Below are 9,775 nucleotides of genomic sequence, written 5' to 3' on the forward strand. Positions count from 1 at the left end.
TGGGGGTTTCATTAATTTGTGCATCCCAAACAATTTGGGCGTGCCCATCCTCTGAAACCAGTTCCCCTGAGAAATGGGTATCTACGGTGCCCTCAATGTCTTTTCCCCTGAATGCATTTATATTGTCCTGGGATATAAAATTAAGCATGTATTATGGTTGCAGTTGTTGGCCACCTGCAGCCCTGGGGTAATTTGCCTTCTCCCTTCCCACTTTCACTTCAGATCCTTGGAAAATTCTGAAGCCAGAGATCCAGGCTAAAAATTTCAGCATGTCTCTCTGGAGCTCTGCAGATAATATCTCCTTTTTTCTAAGGGCTAGTCTCATTCACTGGTACTTTATATAAAACCACATTTTAATTGCTTGACAGTGTTGTATGATAATCCAAAAAAGACATTCCTCTTATTCATGGGAACAGTAGGGAAAATTATGAAACCATAATAGTTCATTGGTTCGTTTCATGAAGTATATCAAATGTATACCATGTGCCTCAAATTATGTTAGGCAGAGGTCCCTCCTGCCCTCTGAGGGGAAACAGATTTGAAACAATTATAGCACCAGGCAGGGAGATCTCATTCTCTTTCCCAGTCTTTCATAAGTTCCATCTCCTAATGTATATGTGATAAGATGGTCACTGGCCTACTGAGGCTTTGATTTCTGAGTGCTAAAGTCCTTAAAGAGGTGGGAAGGTAGAGATCTTTTTCCTGCTTAAAGGACAACTGACATCTTGTTTTCTGTTTTGAAATGAAAAAATACTAAACAGCTAAATGAAAAATAGCTAAATAAAATCATGTTTAGTTAGAATCCAAGGTCCCAGAGAGTTTTAAATGTTTGGTTCCTTCAAATTAAGTATAGCTCCTTACCTTATGTAACTATTAACAACTGGAAATGGAATAACACAGAAACATGAAGAAGTAACTGCCTCCAGAAATTTCTAATCCAAGGAGGACATATAATAATTTTAATTCATCTGTATAACAAGAATAACCTACAACAGCTGTTATTAAGCCATTGTTTACTGCCTTGGGACAGTGTCCCCCAGGATGGTAGTAACTGTTATGGGGAAGAGCGACTGTACGTAGAAAATTTGAGAAGTATGGAATTAAAGTGAACATGTGTTTTTTTCTAATTGCAAAAGTTCTCAGAACCTTTAATATACTAACATGTATTCTGAATTCCTAAGAGGAGGATATACTACTATGCAACATTTTTTCAACTTATTTGATCACATAGCTTTTTTCTGCCCTATTAAGATGCTGCAAAAATAGCAAGAGTAAAAAAGACATCCAAATGGAGATCCCTATGGAGGTTCCCTGTGGCTGCCTGGCCCTTGGACCATGTTTGAGTTTTTCTGGTTTTCCAAAGGTGGAAGCATGTTTCTACCCATGTTTTCAGAATTGAAAATGAGAAAGTTTTTTCACATGTTGAATTCTTTTTAATTGCTGGTAGTTTTCTTAGCTCCTGTGCATAGATGATTCTTGTAGGTACAAGGAGAAGATGGTTTGTAATACTCTTTCCCAAAAAAGAAGAGGATAAAGTTCTGCCTGGTGTCACAAGCTACTCCAGAATTACAGTAATAAACAGGAAAGCACCAGAATTACAGTAATAAACAGGAAAGCACCAGAATTACAGTAATAAACAGGAAAGCACCTTGGGGCAAGCTATCATTTTACAACTGAGGACGCCAGTTATAGACAGCACTAAGGTTCCTGTTGTGCGTGGGAAAATAAGACTTTTTGAACACCTGTCACCTGCCATGTATTTGCAGAAAAATAAACATAAGCAATTCACCTTGCTTCTTCCTTAAACTATGAGGATACACTTTACCTTTTAGAGTCTTTCCACCTTTTTCAAAGAGTCAGTATGAATATCTGCAGGCTTTTGTTATCTGAAACTCAGGGTTTGCCACTGCTACCCATACTCGGAAGCTCAGTTTAGGTAAACTTCAACCCAGGGCTGGTGCCCCTCTAAGAGCCACCGGTGACAGTGAGCTCAAAAGGTAGGGTTGTGAAAACATTCTTGCTGAAGTGATATCTAGAGAATAGAGTACCAGCTTAAGTTTACGTGTTTGCATTTCTATGATTCCAATCTAATTTATCCATAATATAGATGGATTTCTGAACCTTTTCTAAAAATATTAATTGTCTTACATAAAGATGTGGGTTTATTTGGTTTTTTTTCCTTTTATATTGTAGAGAGAGTTGTGATTCAAATCGCCAACTTATAGATTAAGGTACACCTATCACAACACTGAATTCTTTTTTTTTTTTTTTACATCTTTGTTGGACTATAATTGCTTTACAATGTTGTGTTAGTTTCTACTGTACAACAAAGTGAATCAGCTGTATGTATACACATATCCCCTCCCTCATGAGCCTCCCTCCACCCTCCCCACCCCACCCTTCTAGGTCATCACAAAGCACCGAGCTGATCTCCCTGTGCTATATGCAGCTATCTAATTTACACTTAGTAGTGTATATATGTCAATGCTACCCTCACTTCGTCCCAGCCTCCCCTTCCCCCACTGTGTCCTCAAGTCTGTTCTCTACATCTGCATCTTTATTCCTGCCCTGCCACGAGGTTCATCAGTACCATTTTTCTAGATTCCATATATATACGTTAATATACAGTATTTGTTTTTCTCTTTCTGACTTACTTCATTCTGTATGACAGACTCTAGGTCCATCCACTTCACTACAAATGACTTGGTTTCATTCCTTTTTATGGCTGAGTAATATTACATTGTACAACACTGAATTCTTTTAACAGATTTGGAAGATGCTACAAAAACACCTGACTGTTCCAGTGGACCAGTGAAAGAGGAAAGAGGTGATCTTATCAAATTTTACAATACAATATATGTAGGAAGAGTGAAGTCATTTGCATTGAAATACGACTTGTCAAATCAGGACCATGTGGTATGTTTTATATTTTACTACTGTATTAACATCTGTACTCATAATTGGATTACTATGAGTTTATTTTGCTAGTAAGTGTTTCAAAGCTAAAACCTTACTGATACATTTTATAGGAGAAAACATAGTAGTAATTAGAGTGATTAAGGCTGTGATACAACAGAGACCAGAGGAAATCATGGAAATTTTATCCACACTGTGATTATGTTGTTAGAAATTATGAATGCATATGGGCAAGGACTAGATGGGAACATGGAAAAATGAAAACAGTTCTGGTGGTTTTTTCCTTTGTTTTTGATTCCTATTGTTATATCTCTGAGATAAGTGTTTTTCTCAAGATAAAAAGAAAAGGAAATAAATAGGCTTGAATCAATAATAGAAGCAACACTAAGAAATTTTTATTCACTCTAGATTTGACAGTACCAGCAGGCCTTTCAAAGTATTATCAGTGTATAAGCTGAAGTTGGTTCACAGGAGACCAGACTTCAGTTATAAGAAAGAGGAATCTAGTAGAAGCTGCATCCAGGCAGTAGCCATATATGTGTCTATGTATCTCTCTATATTTCTGTCTTTGTCCCTTTCAAGGAATATGGTCTATGATTATCCTCAGAAGCCATGACTACTCAGTCTGTTCCCTCAGTTCCACCACCCGCACCATGTGCTATACTGTGAATATATCTATTATCAGCCAATTAAAAAACAAAACTAGGGCTTCCCTGGTGGCGCAGTGGTTGAGAGTCCGCCTGCCGATGCAGGGGACACGGGTTCGTGCCCTGGTCCGGGAAGATCCCACGTGCCACGGAGCGGCTGGGCCCGTGAGCCATGGCCGCTGAGCCTGCGCGTCCGGAGGCTGTGCTCCGCAACGAGAGAGGCCACAGCAGTGAGAGGCCCGCGTACTGCAAAAAAAAAACAAAAACAAAACTAGTTTTCCTAGCTTCAAGTGAAGATGCTGAATGAAATATTAATTAAGGAGTCATCTCCATTCTTGGAATAGAAACATTGTATAGATTATTAAAAGTGAGTCCCTTCTCACTTTAAATCTTTTGCATTTCAGTATAAAGTCTTAACCATTTCATTAAGAGATTTGTTCCATATTGGGCTCATCCTGCTGGCCCACAGAATGCTCTGCCTCTCTTTTATTTTCTGTGCTACTAATTTGGTTGTGGGTATGTGCGTGTGGAGAGAGATTCTTATTGCAAGTGTTAGGACATAGATTACTCTTTGCTCCACTTTCTGAGCATTGACATAAGGTTCCTATGCTCCTGGCTTACTGCTTCTGGTGTCTTGCTCAGAATTCTTCAGAATTTCCTGAAAGATCCAGGAAAATAAATTTTAGTTTATCTATTAGTAATTGTTGAAAAACAAGGGTTAATGAACCATTTTTTGATTTTCTTCAGCCATAAATAACCTCTTACAGTATAACTGACTCCTAACTAGGAGATAGCAATAAGAATAAAAACATGGGCTTCCCTGGTGGCACAGTGGTTGAGAGTCTGCCTGCCAATGCAGGGGACACGGGTTCGTGCCCCGGTCCGGGAAGATCCCACATGCCGCGGAGCGGCTGGGCCTGTGAGCCATGGCCGCTGAGCCTGCGCATCCGGAGCCTGTGCTCCGCAATGGGAGAGGCCACAACAGTGAGAGGCCCGCGTACTGCAAAAAAAAATAAAAAATAAAAAAAGAATAAAACCAGGGCTTCCACCAAATGAACTTTCACTTCAGTGCAGTGGTTAAGAATCCGCCTGCCAATGTAGGAAACACAAGTTCGAGCCCTGGTCCAGGAAGATCCCACATGCCGCGGAGCAACTAAGCCCGCGTGCCACAACTACTGAGCCTGCGCTCTAGAGCCCACAAGCCACAACTACTGAAGCCCATGTGCCTAGAGCCCATGCTCCGCAACAAGAGAAGCCACCGCAGTGAGAAGCCCATGCACCACAATGAAGGGTAGCCCCCTCTCACCACAGCTAGAGAAAAGCCCATGTGCAGCAACGAAGACCCAATGCAGCCAAAAATAAATAAATATATATATATTTTTTTTAAAAATAAAAACATGGCAAAGAAAAAAAAGTTCCATGTTGACCCTTCACCTGGCTTGGGGCTGGGGTGGGACAGGGTGGATAGTGCAGAATAAAAATGGTGGGATTCAAAAAAAGAAAGAAAACCTTTTATCTTATAAAAACTTTACTTTTGTATTATTTCAGATGGAAGCTCCACCACTCTCTCCTTTTCCACATATTAAGCAACAGCCAGGCTCTCCGCGCCGCATTTCCCAGCAGCACTCCATTTATGTGTCCCCACACAAGAATGGGTCAGGCCTTACACCAAGGAGTGCTCTGCTCTATAAGTTCAATGGCAGCCCTTCTAAGGTAAGTTGCACACAAACTTTACTCCAAAACAATGGTGTACATGTGTTAAATACTGGATTTCAGATTTCCAATTAGTAATCTTTAATCTTACCCCTTTTTTTGCAAAGTTACTGCTAATAAATATGAACTATTACTATGGCAAGTTTCCTGGGATCAAGAGCAGTGTATTCAGTTGAGGTAGTTTAATCCTTTACGATTGATGTGGTATCGGGGGAGTTCAGTCCAAGAGCCCAGTGTGTCCCTGCTCAAGCACGATCTTGAGAAGGACCAGTAAGGCAACACCTGCAAGTGGTCAGACATGGGAAACACTGTGTAAAGGAAGGCCTTAGAAGTGAAAGTTCATTTGGTGGATGGCAACCAGGATAGTGAAAGGTCTGAAAACAGAGGCCTCTTCTTACTTACACAGACAGCTCTATGGTTATCTCCATCTTTATTCCCATACAATGATGAAGATGTGATAGGGACATGATTGCTGTTTTCAGATAATTCAAGGGCTATCAAGTAGATACACTCAGTATGTCTCCAGAAGCCAGAATCACTACTAACTGGAAGAAACTGTAGTGGGACAGATTGTAACTCAGTCCAAATACATGGCAGCTCCTTAACTCATTAGTTTCTCATTTAGTTCCACAGACATCTATTAAGTTCCTGCTATGCTTAGCAAACAAAGTTGACTGAGATATACTGCACAGGCTTGCATTTCTTCTTTATAGAAGTTGATTTTATATGAGGACTTTTAGAAGAAATTCTTGCATAAAATCAGAAATGGGACCAATTGAATTGTAAGGCAGTGATTTCACAGTCATAGGTCAGAATCTGGGGAGCTTGTTGAACACAGATACCTGTCCCATAGACTTCCTGTATCACAGAGCTCTGGCAGGCAGGTCTCCTAGACTGTTGTGATGCACAGCTTTCAGGAGCAACTTCTCTAAGGCTGCCTTACAGATGAGCAACATCAGCATCACCTGGGAGCCTGTTAGAAACGCAGACTCTCAGGCTTACACCAGCCCAACTGAATTTGAATCTGCATAGTAACAATATTCCCCAGACGATTAGTAAGCACATTAAAGTTTGAAAAGCACTGCTTCAGGAGGAGGATCTCAAACTTTAGGGAGTATCAGAATCACCTGGAAGGCTTGATAAACTATAGATTGCTGGGCCCAACCCCCAGAATGTCTGATTCAGTAGGTGTAGGGCGAGGCTTGAGAAATTGCATTCCTGATAAGTTTCCAAATGCTTCTGCTGCTTCTGGTCTCATGTCCACATTTTGAAAACTACTGCTATAAGGTAAATCCAATTTTTAAAATCACCTGAAAAGATTAGTTCTAATCACCCTTATTAGGTTGGCCTAGATTCAAAAAATAATCTCTACCCCAGTGTTCAGCTTTGGATAGAGGATAAAGGGCAGGAAAAAGCAGTTAGCTTAGTTCTTGGCTGCTGTTTCTCCCTTTTCCCCTTTTACTCACACATGTCCTCTATTTTTGCACAGAGTTTGAAAGATATCAACAACATGATAAGGCAAGGTGAGCAGAGAACCAAGAAGCGAGCAATAGCCATCGATGGTGATGCAGAATCACCTGCCAAACGCCTCTGTCAAGAAAATGATGACGTTTTACTTAAACGACTACAGGATGTTGTCAGTGAAAGAGCAAATCATTAGTGCCCTTCCCATTTCTATGATAAAAGCACTTTCAAGTTGTTTTGCAGAAAGTTGGGGCTCTATCTTTCAAAACATTCAGCCCTGTAGGTAGTAAATATCACTGAGTTACAAAAAAAAGTTACACCAAAGTTGGGTTTTTTTTACATTTATCCAAAATGTAGTTGACAGATGTATTTTGAGTTGGATTGTAAAGGAATGTTTTAAGTGCCTTTTAAACATATTAATAGTCATAGAATTGTTAAAATATTTGTTCCTGGGTTTTTCAGGTGAAGTAAGGAGAAACCTCATAATTTTTTGGCTCACTTTTTAAAATAATTAAATGTCTTATTCTTCTGGGCTTTGTAATATGAGGGTGAATAATCTGTTTTTGGTAAGTGTCGTTTGAGGGGTTTGTGTTCCTAATTTAGTATTAAGTAGGGGTTGGGTTCCATGGCATCTGGGCCAGAGGATGATGCCCAGCCTGTCTCTGACCCAGTGTGGTAGCTCCACATCCAGGTGCCAAGACCATTGTGGGTTGTCCAGACACTTCTCGTGCCCTTCCTCTCCTTGAGCAGAAGCAGATTTGTACCTGAACCCCTGCACTACCCCCACTCCTTGCTTTCCAGCCCTAAGCCCTCTTAGCCTGGTGTCACAACCTGATAAAAGAGATACTTGCTCCTTTTTAAAACTACTATCATTTTGTTTTCCAAACCATTAACTTAGTTATGTATGATTATATCATGTCATATAATTCTCAAAATAGGAAGCTGCTTCTCAAGCCAGTAGAGTAAAATACAGAAAAGAGTTGTTAGAAACCATATTCCTACTAGTGAGGTAGCACCATGATAATATGTGAGATACTGTTTTTGAGGTTATCATGAGATTGGTCATTCTCAATGTATAATTGATTCCCTAAGAATAGTTGAAACCTTTTTCAAAACCACATTAATGTCACCTCATGCCATATTACTTCCCCCTCTTTGTTCTCAGTATCATCGGTGCATTATGAGTTTCCCATTAGGGTTTGATCACTGGGCCCCTTAAGGGTGTTTTCCGGGGCTTGGGGTGCAACTTTCCAAAGAGTCAGCTGTTCGGTATTCACTTTTTCTAGTGAGTTTCCAGAATCTGGAAGGACATGGATAAGCCATTCTTAATTAATTTTGAGAAAATCTTATCAAATGTATGTTTTTTAAACCACAGACCTTATTTTTTTAAATGCAAAATATTTAACAAGTATTTAACTTAACCGGGGCTTCCCTGGTGGCGCAGTGGTTGAGAGTCCGCCTGCCGATGCAGGGGACACGGGTTCATGCCCCGGTCCAGGAAGATCCCACATGCTGCGGAGCGGCTAGGCCCATGAGCCATGGCCGCTGAGCCTGCGTGTCTGGAGCCTGTGCTCCGCAACGGGAGAGGCCACAACAGTGAGAGGCCCGCGTACCGCAAAAAATATATATATATATATATATATTTAACTTAACCTATGTCTAACCGTGGCTAATTTGAATTAGTCTGAGATTTGAGTATGAACTAGTAATTACGATTGTTAGGAATTTTATTTTTAAATTTTAAGACGAAAAGTGATTTTGGTCACATTTTACTTTTCTGAAAATTACATCCTCATTTTTTTGTGTAGTATCTACACATGTTATAAGCCAAATAACATCGTCTGTTTGAATCCTTGTATATATTTTTATGTAGCTATGAATACTGTGTCATTTTCATCATCGTTATTAATGTGCAGAATGTAAATGAGCATTTGTACGTTGTCTTTATAAGAAACTCTGGACATGTTTTTATCAGTTTTCAAGACTGAATATCAATGTACATAAAATGGTTAATAAAATACTGGAGTTTTTTGAGATTATTGAAAAAACTACACTTGAGCTCTTCTGTGTGATGAGATGCAATTGTGCAACCATCTAGAATCTGTATCTCTTTAACTATCTGCTTTATATCTTTTAAATATCTTAGTGTAACTTAAAAGTTAATGTTCCTGGTGCTTTCTAGGAGCTAGGAAGAGAATGGGGAGTGAATGACTGCTTGATGAGTATAGGGTTTTCTTTTGAGGTGATGAAAATAATTTTGGAACTTGATATAGGTGGTGATTGTATAACATTGTAAATTTATTAAATGACACTAAATTTTACACTTTAAAATAGTTAATTTTATGTTAGGTAAATTTCACCTAAATTGAAAAAGTGCCATAGACACATATAAAAAAACAGAATTAGGGCTTCCCTGGTGGCTCAGTGGTTGAGAGTCCACCTGCTGATGCAGGGGACGCGGGTTCGTGCCCCGGTCCAGGAAGATCCCACATGCCGCGGAGCGGCTGGGCCTGTGAGCCATGGCCGCTGAGCCTGCGCATCCGGAGCCTGTGCTCTGCAACGGGAGAGGCCACAACAGTGAGAGGCCTGCATATCAAAAAAAAAAAAAAAAAACAATTATTTCAAAGCCTTGGAATGGACCAAATTATGATTCTGAATCAAGGAAAAGGCTTCTCTCTTAGGAGTGCTTTCAGGTGTATTTCTTCATTTGAGGATCACAGCTTAAAAGTTTTTTGGTTTTTTTTAACATCTTTATTGGAGTATAATTGCTTTACAATGGTGTGTTAGTTTCTGCTGTATAACAAAGTGAATCAGCTATACGTATACATATATCCCCATATCTCCTCCCTCTTGCGTCTCCCTCCCAACAAAAGTTCTTTTCTAATTAAGATTTTTATGTAGTTAGATTATGTTAAATCAAAAAAAAATTTTTTTAAAGAAGGTAATATCCTGCTTGTTTTTATTTTGTTGCTTACAGTACTTTCACTAAGTCAACAGATATTATTGGCTGTTTACTGTATGCCTGGCCCTTTGCT

The 9,775-nt window shown here is 39.7% G+C and overlaps 1 protein-coding gene across 2 annotated transcripts in view; it reads left to right on the forward strand.

Annotated features, from left to right (window-relative positions):
- The window catches only part of RBL1 (RB transcriptional corepressor like 1), a 75,872-nt gene extending 67,112 nt beyond the window's left edge, over positions 1-8,760 (forward strand). For both annotated transcript variants that reach the window (XM_060030822.1, XM_060030823.1), the window contains exons 20-22: positions 2,768-2,916; positions 5,112-5,276; positions 6,766-8,760. In XM_060030822.1, coding sequence (XP_059886805.1) covers positions 2,768-2,916; positions 5,112-5,276; positions 6,766-6,936 — 485 coding nt within the window. In that variant the 3' untranslated portion in view covers positions 6,937-8,760. The remainder of the gene's footprint in view (positions 1-2,767; positions 2,917-5,111; positions 5,277-6,765) is intronic.
- The last annotated feature ends 1,015 nt before the right edge of the window (positions 8,761-9,775 follow it).

Source organism: Delphinus delphis, chromosome 15, assembly GCF_949987515.2.
Source record: "Delphinus delphis chromosome 15, mDelDel1.2, whole genome shotgun sequence".
In the NCBI taxonomy this organism is placed as follows: domain Eukaryota; kingdom Metazoa; phylum Chordata; class Mammalia; order Artiodactyla; family Delphinidae; genus Delphinus; species Delphinus delphis.